Source organism: Purpureocillium lilacinum, assembly GCF_023168085.1.
Source record: "Purpureocillium lilacinum CBS 284.36 DNA, scaffold_6, whole genome shotgun sequence".
NCBI lineage: Eukaryota > Fungi > Ascomycota > Sordariomycetes > Hypocreales > Ophiocordycipitaceae > Purpureocillium > Purpureocillium lilacinum.
Window position 1 is genome coordinate 1,810,555 of NW_027072116.1, and position 19,468 is coordinate 1,830,022.

The 19,468-nt window shown below is 58.7% G+C and overlaps 9 protein-coding genes across 9 annotated transcripts; 8 read left to right on the forward strand and 1 right to left on the reverse strand.

Moving 5' to 3' along the window:
• Positions 1-2,516: 2,516 nt before the first annotated feature.
• On the forward strand, positions 2,517-3,301 carry PLICBS_008457 (uncharacterized protein; the record flags this gene model as incomplete). Its single annotated transcript, XM_018324020.2, has 3 exons — positions 2,517-2,588; positions 2,652-2,885; positions 2,951-3,301. 3 exons carry the CDS (start codon positions 2,517-2,519, stop codon positions 3,299-3,301), a joined length of 657 nt encoding a protein of 218 aa, XP_018177199.1.
• An 856-nt stretch (positions 3,302-4,157) lies between these two features.
• Positions 4,158-4,857, forward strand: PLICBS_008458 (uncharacterized protein; the record flags this gene model as incomplete). Its single annotated transcript, XM_018324019.2, has 2 exons — positions 4,158-4,313; positions 4,405-4,857. The coding sequence occupies 2 exons, from the start codon at positions 4,158-4,160 to the stop codon at positions 4,855-4,857; spliced, it is 609 nt and encodes a 202-aa protein (XP_018177198.2).
• Positions 4,858-5,724: 867 nt separating this feature from the next.
• On the forward strand, positions 5,725-6,177 carry PLICBS_008459 (uncharacterized protein; the record flags this gene model as incomplete). The annotated part of the gene is made up of 1 exon (XM_018324018.2): positions 5,725-6,177. One exon carries the CDS (start codon positions 5,725-5,727, stop codon positions 6,175-6,177), a length of 453 nt encoding a protein of 150 aa, XP_018177197.2.
• A 1,393-nt stretch (positions 6,178-7,570) lies between these two features.
• On the forward strand, positions 7,571-8,207 carry PLICBS_008460 (uncharacterized protein; the record flags this gene model as incomplete). The annotated part of the gene is made up of 3 exons (XM_018324017.2): positions 7,571-7,666; positions 7,723-7,775; positions 7,847-8,207. 3 exons carry the CDS (start codon positions 7,571-7,573, stop codon positions 8,205-8,207), a joined length of 510 nt encoding a protein of 169 aa, XP_018177196.2.
• Positions 8,208-9,465: 1,258 nt separating this feature from the next.
• PLICBS_008461 (uncharacterized protein) lies at positions 9,466-11,031 on the forward strand (the record flags this gene model as incomplete). The annotated part of the gene is made up of 1 exon (XM_018324016.2): positions 9,466-11,031. One exon carries the CDS (start codon positions 9,466-9,468, stop codon positions 11,029-11,031), a length of 1,566 nt encoding a protein of 521 aa, XP_018177195.2.
• A 947-nt stretch (positions 11,032-11,978) lies between these two features.
• Positions 11,979-13,858, forward strand: PLICBS_008462 (chaperonin; the record flags this gene model as incomplete). Its single annotated transcript, XM_018324015.2, has 3 exons — positions 11,979-12,086; positions 12,144-12,285; positions 12,345-13,858. 3 exons carry the CDS (start codon positions 11,979-11,981, stop codon positions 13,856-13,858), a joined length of 1,764 nt encoding a protein of 587 aa, XP_018177194.1.
• An 836-nt stretch (positions 13,859-14,694) lies between these two features.
• PLICBS_008463 (cofilin) lies at positions 14,695-15,549 on the forward strand (the record flags this gene model as incomplete). The annotated part of the gene is made up of 6 exons (XM_018324014.2): positions 14,695-14,697; positions 14,752-14,762; positions 14,931-15,114; positions 15,169-15,242; positions 15,299-15,347; positions 15,409-15,549. 6 exons carry the CDS (start codon positions 14,695-14,697, stop codon positions 15,547-15,549), a joined length of 462 nt encoding a protein of 153 aa, XP_018177193.1.
• A 324-nt stretch (positions 15,550-15,873) lies between these two features.
• Positions 15,874-16,558, reverse strand: PLICBS_008464 (uncharacterized protein; the record flags this gene model as incomplete). The annotated part of the gene is made up of 2 exons (XM_018324013.2): positions 15,874-16,374; positions 16,448-16,558. 2 exons carry the CDS (start codon positions 16,556-16,558, stop codon positions 15,874-15,876), a joined length of 612 nt encoding a protein of 203 aa, XP_018177192.2.
• A 515-nt stretch (positions 16,559-17,073) lies between these two features.
• PLICBS_008465 (rRNA (cytosine-C5-)-methyltransferase nop2) lies at positions 17,074-19,086 on the forward strand (the record flags this gene model as incomplete). The annotated part of the gene is made up of 1 exon (XM_018324012.2): positions 17,074-19,086. The coding sequence occupies one exon, from the start codon at positions 17,074-17,076 to the stop codon at positions 19,084-19,086; it is 2,013 nt and encodes a 670-aa protein (XP_018177191.2).
• Between the last annotated feature and the right edge of the window lie 382 nt (positions 19,087-19,468).

The following is a 19,468-nucleotide window of genomic DNA, read 5'->3' on the forward strand; positions in this document are numbered from 1 at the left end:
GCCACCCAACTTTGGCCGTATGCGATGCGAACGAGTGCCGCAAAACCGAGCCCCATGTCATCACTGCTGGCTACTGGATGAAAGTCAGTTGCCTCGAATGTTTTGTCAAGAGCGGCAGCCATCGAAGCCATGATGCAAGACTAGAGTTTGGTTACGTGAGCAGAGTGCGGTCGCGCTGTTCGACCTTGTCCCGTTGAGTGCATGGCTGGCGAAGCAGCCGGCAGGCGACCATTGGCAAGGGAGATGGTTGGTCGCGGAGCCGGTCGAGTCATCTCGAGCTGCAGCAGCCATGGGAAAGATGGAGCAGACGCAAGGGCGCGATATCCGAGGACGAATGGGCGACTGACTGGGCGACGGGGCCATGGGGGGGGCACGCCATGGGCAGCGGCGGACGCGGGCGCCTCGCCTCGCCGCCTCGCCTCACCTCCAGTCTCCAGGCAGGCCAGCGGTACGTACCCCCGTACTCGCCGACTCACGTGAGTTCGTGCCAACCTGGCGCTCCCCCTCGTCACACAGTGTCCCGCAAAAGTTCGCGCCCGTCGCGTCTTCCGACCACCTCACCCCATCCCCTCCTCGACGAGACGCCGGGATGACGCCTCGCCCCGACCATGGGCGGTCTCAAAATCATTCTCAATGGCTAGCGAGCGCCGTGTCTGCCAGCTGTCAAATTTTCCGCATCTCTGGAGCGTTTCCCGCTGCCGAGTTGCAATCGGAGCGACCTGGCGATGGGTTGCGACGCAGCCCCTCTTTACCTGACGCCGGGCTGCGCAATCGTCGGGGTGGGCGCAGCGTCACAAAGTACACACGGCCTGGCGGGGGGGCGTCTCATCCACACTTTTCTCGGCCTCCCTTTTTGACGGACGAGGGAAATGAGGCGACGGCGGCCAGGTTCGGCGACAAGCGTGGTCTTGTCCGAGCGTCAAGAATGGCTCCATGTCGGCGTCGCACAGAGGCAGCGAGAAAACCTTGCCGGCGAGCGATCCTGCGCTGTGCGACAGCGTTGCCGCCGCGGGAGCACGAGTAAATAATTAGAAATGTGCAGTCCTGTAATTGCAGCACCGCAATCTGACTGCAGAAACGACTGCCTTGCTGCTTGTTAGACGCATTTGTTGTCGGCAGTCGACGACCGCCCACCCCTCCCACGACAGAGGAAGCGCAGCTAGCGCCCACCGCATCGCCCCAACGGCAGCGGTTGCGCCGGGGCTGACGGAATGATGAACCTGCATCTGACCCTCCCGCATTTTTTCGTTTACTTTTTCTTCCCTGGATGGTGTGAGTCACACGGAGGTTTCAGTCTAGCCTGAATGAAGACGACGGACGTTCTTTGTCGGGTTTCCCAATTGACGTCGAGGGCGCATCGACGATGTTTGCTCGGTGGTCGCTGGGCGGCGGCTGCTGGCTTACCTAGGGTCGCTGTAGCCACAGCGCACGATCAATTGGCCAGCGCCGACTCGACGGGCGGCACAAACCGGTGACAACAGCCTGAAAAAAGCTCCCGTCACCGTTTGCGACGCTTCGTCGTCTCGGCCAAGAGGCGATGCCATTCCGCATCAAACGACAGTCGGATGGTTTGATACTACCCAGCCCGAGTGTCGGGTGTTGGTGGGCTTCCCATGCCATCCATGCCTTGCAGCAGGGTTGGTGCATCACAGGCGCCGCTAGCGGACTTGGTTAGCGGGCGGGGGAGAGACTTTGGGCCGTGGAGCGCTGCAGCCACTTTACGCGGTCGCCCCACCACTTTACGCCTCCCCAGCGGCTGCGCTGCGCTGCCCATCCATCGCACTCGGCAGGGACCCCGAGCAGCGCGCCCCGTGGTCCAGGCAACCAGGCAGCCACGGGCCTGGAGCCTCCCATCTCAGACAGCCCGGCGCCGGCCATTGGTGATTGCCACCGCCATGCCGATTGCTTTGGTGGGCAGGGCGTGGCCTCCGCCGCCGGGGGTGTGCGTTCTTCATGTTCCTGGATCACGGCATGATGGATATGGATGGATCCCTGGCTGACCAGATCCGAATCCCAGCGTCTTCTTAAATCCTGCCTCCTCCCCCTCGCCTGCCATTTGTTCCCCTGAATGCTTCATACTTTCTCCTCCTCTCCGTCGTCCCTCCGTGCAGTGCCAAAGGCCAGTCAGGAACATCTCGTCCCTGGCTTCATGTCTCTCGTCCGCCGAGACCAACCATCCACTCACCACCCAACACAGCGCCTGATCCCATCCTCCTCGGCCTTGTGCCTCGTCTCGGCCGCTTCGTCGTAACCTCCGACCGACCCATCTCCACGCCAACACCGTGAAAGTCGACATTCACGCTGACTCACCCATCCACCATCATCAACACACACGCACACCCGACTGCTGCGTCACCACAGTCGTCAGGTATCCGCCCGCGGCCACATAGTTGCTGAGGCGTCTCACGCTGCCTTGGACATCCCTGTCCGGCTATTTCATCCGCCTCAACCCTCGTAACCGCATCTTCATCTCTACTACCCATCCCATCAACACCACAGAGGCCTCGACCGCCGCCATGTCTCCCAACAGTGACAACGCCATGGCCCGCTTCCTCTTCGCCATCCTGAAGCAGAAGAACCTCAAGGACGTGAGTGGTGCAGCCCGCTCCGTCTTGGACTAATGAACGTCTCTGACCATCTCTCTGCCGCAGATTGACTGGAACGAAGTCGCTCAAGATCCGGTCCTGCTGCAGCCCATCACAAATGGGCACGCTGCCAGGATGCGATACTCTCGCTTCCGTGCCACCGTCACTGGCCACGAGCCGCAGAAGAGGAGTCGCCATGGCGAAAAGGGGAAGATCTCCAAGCCCAAGAAGGATGCACAGACGAAGAAGGAGCCGACCATCAAGTCGGAGTCGCTCGCCAGTCTGTCTCCGCTTGCACAGGTATGCTCATCTGAACATCTCTTCCATGTATCGTTTAACTTGATGCTGACGTAGTGACCTCGCAGTTCTCTCCAGCTTCGATGGTCTCCCCATATCTGGGCGACACCATGGACGACTTCAATGCCCGGTTCCTGACTCCTTGCAGTGATGACATGACCCAAGCTCTGTCAGTCCATCCCGCTGCCGTCGAGAATGGCGCTCGCAAGGCCTCGTCCGCCTTCACTTCCAGCACGGACGGAAGTCCCGACTTTCCTCTCTTCGACACATTCGACCCTGCATATGACTTGAGCAGCTACAGCGCCGAGTCTGGGGACTTTCCCCAGAGCCAAGGCATCTCTGACCTCGGCGCCACTCAGTCCTTGGTGGACTGCGGCCAGGACTGGAGCGACCGCTTCCACGACCCGCAGCTCTTTTGATACCCCCGTGTGGCGAGCAGGCTCTCATCATGTCGATGCCGCGAGAGTAAACGACAACTCGTACATCACAAATCTAAAATCTCGGTGCGGCGTTTGGTAGACGTTTGTCCTTTTCATGACCTAATGACGAAAAAACTTGTGGGCGAGCCGTCGCCTCTCTTTTGGAACCGAGAATCTGTTGGCTCGGCTGCGTTTGCTTTTAACGACCGCTGGACATGGACCGGGACTGATACCGGCCTCGATAACGTCGCGGAACAAATTGTACACTAATGGGAGGGACGTCTATGCCTTTGAACTTTAGTTCTTGCTTGTTGGTATATAGAATCAACACGAAAGCCAAGGCTGATGCCCATCTCATGCACATCCGATGCCACGCATCCGTGGTGTCTGCCTCCGCGCAAGCCATGAACTTGACTACGTTTGGTCCCTTCTTGACTGGCAGTAAGTCACGTTTACTTCGCGTTTCACTGTTGACTAGGGCAATGCACCTCGGCCGCCGCCAAGAGATCGTGCTGAACACAGCTCGTGCTCTGCTGGCCGGCTGGCCGGCAGCAGCCAGCCCGCCAGCTGTTCGCCATCTGGCGCAGACTGTTCACTGGCGGCGCCTGTCGGCACACCGGGCGCCGCATAAAGCTGGTTTCCATCTCCTTGGGCTGTTCGTTCGCGTTTCTTCTCCTGCAACCCTTCCACACAACAACTTCCCACGCGTTCCACGCACATCTGCAACGCATCCAGCACAACTGCTTCCTCGCAACAACTCGTCTTCATCGCAACGATAAAGTAAGTATCTGATTCTATCTCGGGCTATATAGAATGTCATTAACTGACATCCGCAGCCATCCATTTTGTCGCAGCCATGGCCGACGACCTTGCTTCCACTCCCAAGAAGGAGCCCACCGCCGCCGAGGCCATGTTCTTCTTCGCCATCGTGAAGCACACCAAGAACAAGGCCGACATCGACTGGTCCGCCGTCGCCGACGAGCAGGGTTTCAAGAACGCCGAAGTCGCCAAGGTACTAACCAACCTTCGCCGTCCCTCCGCCCCCCCCCAAGCTGCTCCCCGACGCCAAAGCAGCCCCAACCTGACCGCAACCCCGTGAATAGGTGCGCTTCGGTCAGATCAAGCGCAAGCTCGGCATCTCGACCAACGCGGCCGATTCTCCTGGCAGCGCCACCACCACCGCCCGCGCGACCCCCAAGCGTGCTACCCCCAAGAAGCCCGCCACTCCCAAGAAGACCCCCGGCTCGACCGCGGGCACCCCGAGCAAGGTGCAGAAGAGCACCGGCCGCACCGGCACCAAGGGTCGTGGCCGCGCTGCTACTGCTGCTGCTGCGGCGGCCGCCGTGAAGAAGGAAGAGTCTGACAACGACGCGGCTGATGGCGGCGACGACGACGATGACGAGACCATCATCGAGGGCGGCGGCACCAAGTCGACTGTCAAGTCGGAGGCTTATGAGGGTACCGCGTCGCAGTTCGAGGAGGAGATGAAGTCCATCATGCGCAGCCGCGAGGGCGCCGAGGCCGAGGCCGAGGGTGAGACTGAGGATCCCTTCTAAACTTGCGATAACACTCATATGTCCTCATCTGAAGGGCGCCTGGTTTCCATCCGGCGACTTTGGACCGGTCTGGTTTTGGGGTTGGCTTTGCTCTTTTCTTTTTTTCGGACGACGTCGGATGGACTTTGGACTGGAGATGGGGACTTGGTAGTTGAAGGCATGAGTTGATGGACTTGGGGGTTTGTCAATGATTGCCGTGGGCAAGGATGATAATACGATTGTGACATGGCAGCAGCAGCTGCTATCTTGTGGTTCTTTCCTCCACTGCATGATACGTGACTGTCTCTGTATATTCGTCTATTCCAAGAGTGCTGTGCCTTGAGATGTCGTCTATACAGCAAGAGTGACAATATGCCCCAGCCCGAGAGCACGCGTTGTCGAGGAACGTTGATAGTGGCCACCCTGCGTTCTCTGTCACAGGATCAAACAGCACTCCGCCGAGTGACTGCCACCTGGTTGCCACGGTGCGAGGGCCAGGTCTGGCTCCTTGCCTGTTCTGAGAACTCTGACCGTCAAGCGAGTGAACGCTTGGCCGAACTGGGTGCCTTGATTGCCAGTGAATGACCTTGGCAAGCCAGTGAGCTCTGGGGCAACGGCTTGCCGTTCATTCACTTGCCGTTCTGCCCATCGCCCAGCCCAAATCTCCCACCTCCCACCTCCATCCTGCCTCCGCCACTCTCCTCTTTACCACCGCGTCAGACTATCCCCTTCTTCAGAGTTGAAGAGCAGCCCAGGTCCTCACACCTGTCATCCACGGCCACTTACCAGTTCCCATCTTGACATTCTTGACAACCACCTGAGTGAGTGCCACGCTCTACTCCTCCCAAACCCGCGAATTCGGCTGACATTCAGACAGAAAAACACACCATGCCTCCCAAGAAGATCGCCGTCAACGCCGAAGGAGGCGACGCCCCCAACGGCCTCACCGAAAACGAGCTCCGCTTCATCAAAGCCCTCTTTGACAACATGACCCAGAAGCCTGACGCCAACTGGGACCAGGTCGCCGGAGACCTGGGCCTCAAGGACGCCAAGTGCGCCAAGGAGCGCTTCCGCCAGATGTCGGTCCGCCACGGCTGGCGCGACGGAACGGCGCCCACGCCCTCGCCTCGCAAGCCCAGGAACGGCGCGACCGGTCCGGCCGGCGACGCCAAGGTCAAGAAGACGCGCTCGCCCCGCAAGAAGGCCGTCGCTGCTGCCCCCGTCAAGAAGGACGATGACGAGGAGGAGGATATCAAGCCCAGCGTGGACGATGAGGATGTTAAGCCCAGCGTGGAGGACGAGGTCAAGGAGGAACAGGAGGGTTCCGATGGCGGAGTCTGAGCTTTGGAACTTGAACTTCCACCACACCATTGGAGTGGGACGGCGCAGGGAGTTTGATTTTGGCACCGACGGCCATTGTTATCACGGAGTTTTTCAACGGGTGGCATGGGACAATGCACTTTTGGGACGGTCGTTTGGCGTCTTTTATCAGGGCTTGATTTCGCAGCAGTTTGATGGGAACATGAAGTCGGGGAGTTTGGACGCCAACCAGGAACAGCCAAGTTGACAACGGTACTTGCGAACTCAACGAGCTATTTGACTACGCCTGACTTTTACATGCTTGAGGTTTTGAAATCTCTCAACCGTAGTGTGATCCATAGAGCATTTCTTTGGGATGGCGAGTTGCTCATCTCAGACAAGTTCTGCCACGGGACCCGCGAACCGACGCGTTTGCGTGGCAGCGCCAAAGCCTTTGTTGCAACTCCGTAGTCTTGCGACAATGAACAATCTCCTCAATCTACCTTGAGCCAGCTTTCGCAAGCAAGACCAATTATCTGACGGAAAATTCATCCACGAGAGACATGGTGATTACCTACTTGATTGCAGCACCGCCTGGAGTGGTCCGCAGCCGTGCACATCCTTGAGCAGGCCACGGGGACCAGTACAAAGGACTTGCGTGTACCCTAAAGCTGCTTTGATGAGGCTGCAAAGCTGCCAGTCCCAACGCGTACGCTAGTGGTAGGAAACTCGCCGTCTGGCGCCCGTTCAGTCCACTCCTGTGTGAACAGTCTGTGGCAGGCAGACGCTTGACCACGCGCAGCGCGAACTCGGGCCTGAACGAGATATCAGCACCCGCATTGCGGTTCTCATGAATTCCAACCTTAAAGAAAGCACATTATGCCAAGTCTTGCTTTTGTCAAAGACAGAAGCATGCTGCTGTTGAAAGAAAGGACGCTCAGCCGGTGCGCTGTAATCCGGTGTTGCCAGGCGCGACGGGAGGCAGACCGGACGTGGTCAGAGCAAGCAGGACAGCCAAAACAGCACCACGAGTCTTCCATCCGTACCAGAGCCTCTGCTTCCACCGCGTTCTTTTTCATACTATAAAGTCCACCTCTGCCACCCCGTGTTGCTTGGATCAGATTGCGTTCCTGCACCCGCCACCACTCACTTGCATTCATCTGCCCACGCCAACTCACCTCGCTGCACAGTCTTCAAGCATTCATCTTTGCTGCATTGCATTTAGCCACTCTCATCAGGTATGTCTTCCCTATGAATGTTTTGCTGCCGTCGTCCGCCCCTCTCATTGATTCCTGGTGTGCACTTTGGCGGGAAGCTACGCTTCGTCCCTGCACACACTGTCTCTCCCCCCTCCCCCAAACATTCTCATTATCCTCGAGAGGTTTCGTCCAAGACATCCGACAGCTGACAGGTCTAAGCATAGCTTTCGACGAAAATGTCAGCGACGACTCCCACGAACAAGACTGAGAACCGTGCCGATGAGCAGGTCAGGTTCCTGGTCTGCTGCATCAAGCATGCCAACAATGGCAAGGTACCGTTGGCACCCTCACCTCGCAGAGTGTCGCAGATAGCTGACATCTTTCGCAGCCCAACTTTGATGCCGTGGCCCAGGAGATGAACATCGTCTCCAAGGCAGCTGCGTAAGTTCTTGCCCCAGGCCCTGCGATGACACATGACACTGGAAGATTGCTGACCACACATCCTTTAACAGCCAGAAACGATACGAGCGTTTGCTCAAGGCCCACGCCGCGAGGGCCGCTTCTAAGGAGTCTGACGACACGGACATTGCCCAAACTCCCCAGTCGACCCCAGTCAAGAGAAAGAACGTCCGTGGCACTCCCGTCAGCGCCAAGAAGGTCAAGGTCGAAGTCGTCAAGAAGGAAGAAGCGCAGTCTCCCCAGCCGGTCCGCGAGACTGCACGTGTCCGCGAGACTGCACCCGAGCCATCTTCCCCTGAGTCCGCCGACGAGCGCAATAAGGAACAGAAGGACGAGGCCGTCAAGCAGGAGGTCAAGGACGACTCTGACCTCTCTGGTGCGTCTGCCGACCACGGCAATCGTCCCAAGAAATAACTAATTAATAACGCCAGATGCCCCAGACGCTCTCAGTGATACGGAGGACGGAGTTTGAGTTTTGATTCTCACTCTTCTCACTCAAGCGCAACTGGCGGTGCCGGCCGTTGGGGTTCTTTGGAATGTCTACGTGTAGACAGGGGCTACGGAATTGGGATGGGGGGGACGCAATTGGAAGAAGGGATGCTTTGAGATTTTATCTCCTTTGCAGATAGATTTGTTACCATCCCACCCATCATGAATTGATTTTTGGCGTCTCAACACTTGCACTTGCTCCTGCGACATGCCAGGCTGACCAGCGAATGCAGACGCACTCGCCAGCGGCAGTGCACTGAATTTCCCTGCCAGCGAAAGTGCACTGAGGCTTCAGGCCTCGATTCACTAGCCACACTGTTGAAAAATTTCGGCGTTTCTGTGCGCGTTGTGTGCGTTTCGCGGGGTGGCTGGTGGCCGGTGAACAGCCAGAACCGAGTGTTTTGCTCGCACGCAAACCTCCCATCCCCCTGTGCAGACGTGACCACCAGATATCGCAACAGAACTGCGATTTTGGCCGATCAAAAACAAGGGATGCATTAATTCCGGCAAGCCTTTTCTCCGACAAAACTCAGAATTGTCAAAACTCGTCCCTGTCGCGGGTGGTGGCGGAGTGTTTGGGCGCGCACGACGCCAACACATGGGACGGACTTCGATATGGCAAACGTTTCCAACGCAAAAGCGCCACCGGTTCTCCTGCAACGTCGGCGCAGCGAAATTTTCACCTGGGTAGGCCCGAAGCCGTTGAAACTTGCAAACCTCGGGCTGTTCAGTGCGTACAGCGCCTGAGTGCACTGAACACGCAGGACTACAGGCGTTGCCACGCCCCTGAGGTCGCTATTCACTGCGCGTTGCTCGGGGGAACCCAGCCTCATCCTGTTCATCTGTTCAGCACGCAGTACCCTACTAGCCACAGTGCTGCGCAGGCTCGCTTCCGGGCCAGGTCCTGTTCACTGTTCAATAACAGCCTGCACTCGTCCCCCCTCCCAGCCTCCTCCCTCCTTCTCCTTCACCATCCACCATCGTCTCTGCGAAGCTTCGTGGCCACCATCCACAGAGCTTCGTTCAACCATCCAACCCAACTCCAACGTTCTATCCGGCTTTATAAGTCGTTAATCGTCTTTGACCCCTTCAACAATCAAGCTTGATTATCCGTTCAGACGGAAAATCTGCATCACGCACACTGTGCACTACCACTCGACTGCAAACGAGTGATCAAATCATCATGGCTCCTCACGCCAACAACACTGGTGGAGGAGAAGGAAGCAACGGTGATGACTATCGCCTTCCCAACACCGTCTACAAGGCTCCGTCTCGTGCGGCTTCTGAGCACAATCTCATCGCTCCCGAGGGAGAAAACGCCACTGCTCATCAGGGCGGACCCGTTCAGCCCATCAATGGAGCTGCTATCAACACCGGAGCAGATGCCAATGGCGCTTCCGTTTCCAACAACTTGAACGCCAACATGATCATCAACGGCAACAATGTGGCCAACGGCAACGTTTCTCGCACTGGATCTACCGGTCGGCGATCCGTTTCGGCTCCTCTCAGTACCCTCGACCGCAACGGAGTCGGTTTCGTTTGGGGCGGCACCAACCAGCCCAACCGTTCCCTCAGCACTGGTCCCTGGACCGAGGGATTCAGCCAGGTCATGAACCAGCGCCAGCAGCAGAACGGCCGTGGATGCATCCCATCCCCCATTGGAACTTGTGGCCTCGCTGCCAACATTGCTGGCACTGCCTCTTCTGCTCCTGTCGACGGTGGTATCGTTCAGAATGGCGCCGCTTCTGCGCCCCTCCCTACTGCCGACACTCCGACTACCACTTCGTCCGACGCTCAGACTCTCGCTGAGACCGTCGAGAACGTCGTGGAGCAGCAGCTTGCCTCCGCTCTCGGTCCTCTCCGCTTCGTCATCAACAGTCTCAGCCAGACTCTTCGAGACATCCGCCAGGAGAACTCGGATTTCCACGAACAGAACAACATTCTCAGCCGCCAGCTGGACCTTCAGTACCAGCAGATGCAGCAGCATTCTGACAATGCAAACGCTCAGAACAGAGCTGAACTCAACCTCATTGAAACTCTCACCAGCGCCATCGAAACTCAGGGCAATACCCAGAACAATGGTCAGGGCGTCAGCACTGAGACGACTAACGATCTTGTGAACCACATCACTCAGATGGTTGCCACTACCGCTGAGACCAACGGCGGTCTCGTGAACCAGATAACCCAGATGGTTGCCGCTACTCCCCGCTACATGAGCAGCGTCATGCAGCATTTGACTATGACCGCGATGCTTCCGGCTATGACTCAGGCACTTCAGCAGTCTGTCCTCGAGGCTGTCCAGGCTACTGTTCAGACCACTGTCCGACTTGCCATTCAGGACGCAGTTCAGAACACAGTCCAGAATATCCACGACACGGTTCAGCAGTCCATTCAGGCTGCCGCTTATGAAGCCGCGACCACTCAGACACGCAACGCTCTCGAAGTCGTCGTTGGCACCCAGCGAGAGGCGTTTGACAACGTCCTCCGCTTCCACATCCAGCGCTCCATCGAGTCTGGATCTGAGCAGACCCACCTCGGAACTCCCGACAGTTCCAACGCCGAGACTTTCGGCGACTACGGTCTTGGTCTCGTTGATGGCACCGCCCATCTCGAGAACCTCGACGACGACATGGCCGACACGGCCACTGCCGTCGACGAGGCCCAGCTTCTCGACAACGAGAAGCCGGCCAAGCAGTGCGGCAAGATCAAGGCCTTCTTCAAGAAGGTCTTCAAGTTCGGCGGCAACTAATTGCCGGAGACAAAGGTACCTATCTGCTGGAAGTCCGGGGGGGTGGAGGATGTGTAAAGTATGGGGGGCCGGGCCGAATGTACGAGAGTTTGGGAACGGACGGCCCTGGGGGGAAACGGGCTTCATGTCGCAGATAGGTACGGCGTAGATAGGAAATACATGGGAAATTTCCATGACTCTTGATTCCCGTATCGTGAACTCGTGATGATGGAGGAGCACTGAAATACCAGCGAGGGGATGGACCAGGTGCGTACACCTTCTGCCTGAGACGCCTGCTATGACGACCCAGGTGCAGTCAGATCACCAGTTCACCCGTCGCGATTGACTTCAAGCCGATTCATGACGTTCCCCGTAGAGTAACGTCCACGCCGAGATGTCCGTGGGAAACGTCTCGACGGTGGATACCAGCGGTTGAGATGGACGTTGGAATGCGGCACGGTCCTGTCCGCGCCCGGCGGTTAGACCTCCCTGCTTCGTAGAGCACGGCAAGTAGCCGCATGATGGCCCTTGCCGAAGCTCAATCGACGGTCCCCCATGCCGTCCGTCCACATCACTCCAGGACCGTCCGCATCGTCTTGAGTCTTGAACTCTGGACCTCATGATGGTTTGTTTGAGCCGTCGGTTCTAGAACGACATGGAAAGTAGGCTACTTCGCGACTTCCCCGGCGTAGAATGCGCTGTGGGGCCGCTGCTAGCCTTGGGGCCCCCATGATTGGGCAGCCCACGATCCCCGGGCAACACATTTTTGCCGAGCGTCTCCGTGCAATTTTTTGGGGCCGCAAGAGGGAGCTTCTCCAATTGAACGAACCTCTTCTTCCTCCCTCTCCACGTCCCGTCGAAGCTGCATCTCCCCAGCCTCAGCACAGCGACTCCTTTCTCCTGCTTCCTTGTACACTACCTTATTCCTTTTAATCTCTCTCGTCCTCACTCCGACACACACACACAAGATGCAGCGCGCACTGAGCTCGCGAGCCAGGGCCACGGCTCTGTCCTCGGCTGCCTCCCGGTATCGCGCCGGAGCCGGCCTCGGCCAGCAGCTGCGCTTCGCCCACAAGGTAGGACCGAGAATGCTTCTCCGAGCGCATCCATCGGCCCTCTAACGCGTCGTGCAGGAGCTCAAGTTTGGTGTTGAAGGCCGCGCCGCTCTCCTGGCTGGTGTCGACACTCTGGCCAAGGCCGTCGCGACCACCCTGGGTCCCAAGGGCCGAAATGTCCTGATTGAGTCCAGCTTTGGCTCGCCCAAGATCACCAAGGGTGAGCCTCTCCGTTCATCGGAAGCAACGGCATTGTGAGCTCTGCTGACTCTCTACCAGATGGTGTCACTGTCGCCAAGGCCGTCAGCCTCAAGGACAAGTTCGAGAACCTCGGCGCCCGGTTATTATCAGACGTCGCCAACAAGACCAACGAGGCTGCCGGTGACGGCACCACCACTGCTACCGTCCTCGGCCGCGCCATCTTCTCCGAGACTGTCAAGAATGTCGCCGCTGGCTGCAACCCCATGGACCTCCGCCGCGGCATCCAGGCTGCCGTCGATGCCGTCGTCGACTACCTCCAGAAGAACAAGCGCGACATCACCACCAGCGAGGAGATTGCTCAGGTCGCCACCATCAGCGCCAACGGCGACAGCCACGTCGGCAAGATGATCGCCAACGCCATGGAGAAGGTCGGCAAGGAGGGTGTCATCACCGTCAAGGAGGGCAAGACCCTGCAGGATGAGCTCGACGTCACCGAGGGCATGCGCTTCGACCGCGGCTTCGTCTCCCCCTACTTCATCACCGACACCAAGGCCCAGAAGGTCGAGTTTGAGAACCCCCTCATCCTCCTGTCTGAGAGGAAGATCTCCGCCGTTCAGGACATCATCCCCGCCCTTGAGGCCTCTACCCAGCTGCGCCGCCCCCTTGTCATCATTGCTGAGGACATTGACGGCGAGGCCCTTGCTGTCTGCATCCTGAACAAGCTCCGCGGCCAGCTCCAGGTCGCTGCCGTCAAGGCTCCCGGCTTCGGTGACAACCGCAAGTCCATCCTTGGCGACATTGCCGTCCTCACCAAGGGCACCGTCTTTTCTGACGAGCTCGACATCAAGCTTGAGAAGGCTACCCCCGACATGCTCGGCTCCACCGGCTCCATCACCATCACCAAGGAGGACACCATCATGCTCAACGGCGAGGGCTCCAAGGACGCCATTGCCCAGCGCTGCGAGCAGATCCGCGGCGTCATTGCCGACCCCACCACCTCCGAGTATGAGAAGGAGAAGCTCCAGGAGCGCCTGGCCAAGCTCTCTGGCGGTGTCGCCGTCCTCCGCGTCGGTGGCTCCTCTGAGGTCGAGGTCGGTGAGAAGAAGGACCGCTTCGTTGATGCCCTGAACGCCACCCGCGCTGCCGTCGAGGAGGGCATCCTGCCCGGTGGCGGCACTGCCCTCATCAAGGCCTCCAGCCAGGCCCTCAACGAGGTCAAGGCTGCCAACTTCGACCAGCAGCTCGGCATCACCATCGTTAAGAACGCCATTACCCGACCTGCCCGCACCATCATCGAGAACGCCGGCCTCGAGGGCTCCGTCATTGTTGGCAAGCTTCTCGACGAGTACGCTGCCGAGTTCAACAAGGGCTTCGACAGCGCCAAGGGCGAGTACGTCGACATGATCCAGGCCGGTATCCTTGACCCCCTCAAGGTCGTCCGCACTGGTCTCATCGACGCTTCCGGTGTTGCCTCCCTGCTCGGCACCACCGAGGTTGCCATCGTTGAGGCTCCCGAGGACAAGCCCGCCGGCCCTCCCATGGGTGGCATGGGCGGTATGGGCGGCATGGGCGGCATGGGTGGCATGATGTAAGACGTGTGACGACGTTGGGCGACGACGGACGCGGCGTTGTATAAAAGAATTATCACTGGGCATGGATTCGGTGTTACGGTGGATGGTTCAAGTGGCCTTGCAATCTCCGCTCTGTCTCTTGACATGTCTTCATACCCCCCTGCAGATTTTGAGGCACACCTTGGAGTCCCTGTATTATAGCACTAGGCCCCGTGTAGAACAGCTGAAAAGCATTGTGTTAAGGAAGGAGAGCTTGAGCGCTGTGACGCGGTGTCGATGGTCGACCTGGTGATAGCTTGGAAGTATGTGGTTTGAAACCACAGTGACGCCCGAGCTTCAAGACGTAGCAATGCCGATAGTCTTCGGGGTGTTTGCACGGCCCGAAAGGATTAATTGCGGTTGCCTTGTACGATATCGCCTCCCTAAGGCCACCCACGCTGTTTATCTGGGTGCCTCAAGCTAAACTGGTGCCTGGTTGTGCCGTCGGGCTGTGTTGCGCACTCCGGCAAGGTCACGTGGGGCGCATCTCGCGGCCAACCCCACCATGATGATGTGGTGTTTTTCTCCGCCGGGCAGCCCCCCTCCAAGCTGTCTGCTAATAAACACCCGCCCAGTTCCACCTCTCCTGGCTACATCGGTAAAGACGCACCCTTCTCCATCCGCTTCGTCCTCGCACCACGACGTTGCGGCGCCTAATCGCATATCCTTTCGGTGAGGCTTCAACACCAAAAACGGGGCTCCCTCGCGCGGTTTGCGACTCGCAGGAACCCCCGCAGCGATGCAAGAAGGGGTAGCTGACAATGTCTTAGCCCATCACCCCTCATTCCCACCGTCGTCTCCTGACGTGGACCGTAATCATGGTACGTCGCCTCCCGCCTCAACAACTAATGCCGATCGCTGACACGACGATGTAGTCTCAATCCGGGTTCGTAGCCTTCTCTACTCAATCGCGCAATCTTGCCGACCCCGTCGCTCCCTCTGCCTCCTCTGCCCCTCTCCCACCTCGGCGATGAAGCGGGCAGGCAGGGTACACGGCGAGCCTGGGCTGCGGTGGCGCAAGGCCGACCTGGTGCTAACGCAAGACGATATCCAGAGCCACCGTTTCGCAGGAGTGCATAACTGCCTACAACGACCTGAAGCTGTCGAAGAAGTACAAGTACATCGTCTTCAAGCTGTCGGACGACAACAAGCAGATTGTCGTTGAGGAGGCGTCCCCCGACAAGGACTGGGAGAACTTCCGCGAGAAGCTCATCAACGCTACCGCCAAGAGCAAATCGGTATGCCAACTCGGATAGCATAGCAACCGCAACCTTCCATCTGACTGAAAGCAGGGCGCTGTCGGCAAGGGCCCCCGATATGCCGTCTACGACTTCGAGTACAACCTGGCCTCCGGAGATGGTGTGCGGTATGGATTCACGATTTGTCCTACTCAAATCGTCGCCCGGCTAATTCTTGGTACAGAAACAAGCTCACCTTCATCGCCTGGTCTCCCGATGATGCCGGTGTTCAGGTGCGTAGACGGTGCGAGACCCACTGCTGAGCCACACAGCTAACCAACTCCCACAAAATAGCCCAAGATGATCTATGCCTCCTCCAAGGAGGCCCTCAAGCGATCCCTGACCGGCATTGCGACCGAACTGCAGGCCAACGACCCCGACGACATCGAGTACGACACCATCATCAAGGTCGTCAGCAAGGGTCTTGCCGGTTAAGGCCTTCGCCCCGTCGTCGCAACCGGGACAAGCCGTCTAGATGAGCGCATGAATTGACTACCTTATGTTCGGCTCTAGACATGACAAGCCTACGATTATGATGCAGAGTTGACGGTGAGAGGTGAAAACGAAGCCGGTGCGCAGTGGTTTCTGGGAGGGCCATCGTATTCGGTCACTGGTGTTGATGGAGACGCAATGCAAAGTTGTTTTCAGCCCTTCTGATATCACGCCAAGAAATAAAAGTCACAGAGATGAGGGTCCCCAAAATTCTCCATGGCTCATAGAATTCGTAGCGCGCTTTCGCTCGTGTATTTCGCTTGACGATTATGGCGCCGACTTGCTCGATTCCCAACTCGACTTGAACAGGCGCGACAGCTCCTCGGCGGCCGCCTGATCCTTTAACCGCTGCATCAGATAGCCCTTGAGATCGGCCCAGAAGGCGTCCGTATCCACTGCTGCAGTTCCCGTCACCTCGGCGGGCGCAGTGGCCGCAGACTGCTCAGGCGGGATGGCTGCCGCACCTCCAATCACCATCACGGAGAACTCTACCGCCTTGTCGCTTTCCCCAACAACCTCCTTCAGAATCTTGCTATCTGTCAGGGGTCTCTTGTTGTAAAGAATCTTCATCTTGTCGACCGGTATCCTCGTCTGGCTGGAAACGGCGTTCTTGATGTCGAGGAGCGACGTCGCGAGGGGCTGCGACGTCAGCTTGATGTCGAGGGGCGGGTTTCGCAGAGACTTGAGCGTGACGGTGATGCTGCGTTCCTGGCCGGGGGCAAGGCTCTTGGGCTGGCTCATGGCCTGCGGCATGCGGGGGAGGATGTACTGCTTCTGGTCAGCATCTGCGAGTGCCAGCACCATGTTGCATCACTGGCAACGAAAGCCTGGGATGTCTTACCGGTGGCCGCGCCGGAAAGTTCTTGGGGTCCTCGACATGATCGGGGGATAGCTTGACGGGGCGAGAGTCAAGCGAGGACAAAAACGTCCTTGCAAATGCGACTTCCGTCATGGTGGGCGACGTTGAGAGCTGGATCGCCTTTGATCGAAGCCGTATGCGAGTAGCAGCAAGCTGTCTGAGGTGGGGTTGCAGGTGGGTTGCAGGAGAGCAGCGGGGGACAACTGCCCGAGTTTGGATACTTCGAAATGGGCGAAAAGAACTGCCGCTCTTCACGTTCGTAGTCTGAAAAGAGGCCTCTCAATCTCAAAAAAGAATCTATTGTCTCATCCCTCGGCTTCTTGGTGACGACTAGCCAAGCGCCAGGAGCACCGTGGAGCTCAACGGTGGTGGTTGCGCGCCACCAAAGCCGCTTATGTAACTCAGCAGCCCACCCGCCCACTGATACGAAGTTTCGCCGACCGTATCGGACCCCTGCGCCGGCGCAAGTTGACGAAAAAAAAGTTCGGCGGGGCGGACCATCCTGCAGCGTCGACGAGACATTGCTGGGAATTTTGCAGCATCTCGCCCACGGAGACACACGATCTCCAAAGGACCTCCCTTCCACCGTTTCACCCAATTCACTCACGATGGGTGCCGGACGCCGCATGGCCAGAAAACAGGGCCCGCCCGAGGCCCTGTCGGAGGAACACTTTGCCAGGTTGAAGCGCAAGGCCGGTCTGCCTGTCGACACGCCTGTCGAAGCGCCTGGCAACAAGCGACGGAGGACGGGGAAGAATGCGGTCGCCAAGCCCGCTGGCAAGAAGACGGCGGCACCGGCGGCGAAACAGACGAACGGAAAGAAGCCCGCAAAGGAGACCCAGCCGGCCAAGACCAATGGCAAGGCCAAGCCCGTGGTGAAGACGATCATGCCCGGCCTCGAGGACGACTCGGACGAGGAACTTGACGACGAGTTCGACCTGGACAATGCAGACTTGTCAGACGACGACGATGAGGCGCCTGCGACGCTCGGCGACGATTTTCTGGGCTCCGACTCGGGGTCATCGGTCTTCGACTCGGACGAGGAGGGCGGCCAAGGGAAGCACGTCTTCTCCGAAGACGAGGACGAGTCGGACGCCGAGGAGAAGCTCACAGCCGCCAACATTGCCGGCCTGACGAGGAAGCTGGACCGCCAGATAGCGGAGGAGGCTGCCGCCAACGCTGCTGAGCTGGCTGAGAGCGCCATGAAGACCAACATTGAGGGAGACAGGCCGCATATCCTGGACGACGACGAGGAGGACGACATCGCCGGCAAGCCCAACGCCATGCTGGCGCCCGACCTGCAGCTCCTCCGCACGAGAATCTCGGAGAACATCAGAGTGCTCGACGACTTCGCCAACCTGTCCGAGGAGGGCCGGTCACGGTCCGAGTACACGGCGCAGCTCATCAAGGATATCTGCTCCTACTACGGCTACTCCGAGTACCTGGCCGAGAAGCTGTACAACCTCTTCACGCCGCGCGAGGCGTTCGCCTTCTTCGAGGCCAACGAGACGGCGCGCCCCATCGTCATCCGCACCAACACGCTGCGGACGCACCGCCGCGACCTCGCGCAGGCGCTCATCAACCGCGGCGTCACGCTCGAGCCCGTCGGCAAGTGGTCCAAGGTCGGCCTGCAGATCTTCGAGAGCAACGTGCCGCTCGGCGCCACGCCCGAGTACCTCGCCGGCCACTACATCCTCCAGGCCGCGTCGTCGTTCCTCCCCTGCATGGCGCTCGACCCGCAGGAGAACGAGCGCGTGCTCGACATGGCCGCCGCGCCCGGCGGCAAGACGACGTACCTGGCCGCCATGATGAAGAACACGGGCGTCATCATCGCCAACGACCCCAACAAGGCCCGTGCCAAGGGTCTCATCGGCAACATCCACCGCCTCGGCGCCCGCAACGTCATCGTCTCCAACTACGACGCCCGCGAGTTCCCCAAGCCCATGGGCGGCTTCGACCGCGTCCTCCTCGACGCGCCCTGCTCCGGCACGGGCGTCATCGCAAAGGACCCCAGCGTCAAGACCAACAAGACGGAGATGGACTTCATGCAGCTGCCCCACACCCAGAAGCAGCTCCTCCTCGCCGCCATCGACTCGGTCAACCACTCGTCCAAGTCGGGCGGCTATGTCGTCTACTCGACCTGCTCCGTCACCGTCGAGGAGAACGAGCAGGTCGTCCAGTACGCCCTCAGCCGCCGCCCCAACGTCCGCCTCGTCGACACGGGCATCTCGTTCGGCCGCGAGGGCTTCACCAGCTTCATGGGCAAGAAGTTCGACGCCAGCCTCAAGCTCACCCGCCGCTACTACCCGCACACCTACAACGTCGACGGCTTCTACGTCGCAAAGTTCCACAAGATTGGCCCCACCCCGCCCAAGACCTCGGCCGCCCGCGACAGGGCCGCCGCGGCCGCCGACGACGACGAGGTCATCGACAAGACGCCCATCACCGACGACGACAGCGAGGACGGCAGCGGCGCCAAGAAGAAGAAGAACGACGACTTTGGCGGCTGGGACGACGACGAGGACAAGGAGTACATGGAGAAGGGCAGGAGGAACGCCATGCGCAGGAGAGGCCTGGATCCCAGGAGCAACAAGAAGGCGGCCAAGAAGCAGTCCAAATAGATGTACATTTAATACCAGGCGTTTTTCATCACGGTTTCAGGAATATAAAAGAAGGGCAAACTTGTGAAGCAACGTCATACGTGTGGTGTGTGTCACAAAACAACAAACTGTCAATATTATTATACTCGCCAGCCGCCCGTCAGAGGACCTATCTTTGCTTTCCATGCGAAAGAAGTAACTAAGAGGTCGTCAGTCATCATTTGCATCGTCATCGTCATGAACCCTCCCAGTGCCTGTCCGCACCCTGTCTTGCGCGCCAGGCGACCCATAGGTCGCCTCTTCTGTTGGTTTTTTTTCTATCGCCCAAGCCTGTTCGAGTCCCAGCCGTCCAATGCAGATTACAACAATACAGTTCCCCCGCAATGCAGTGAAACCGAGGATG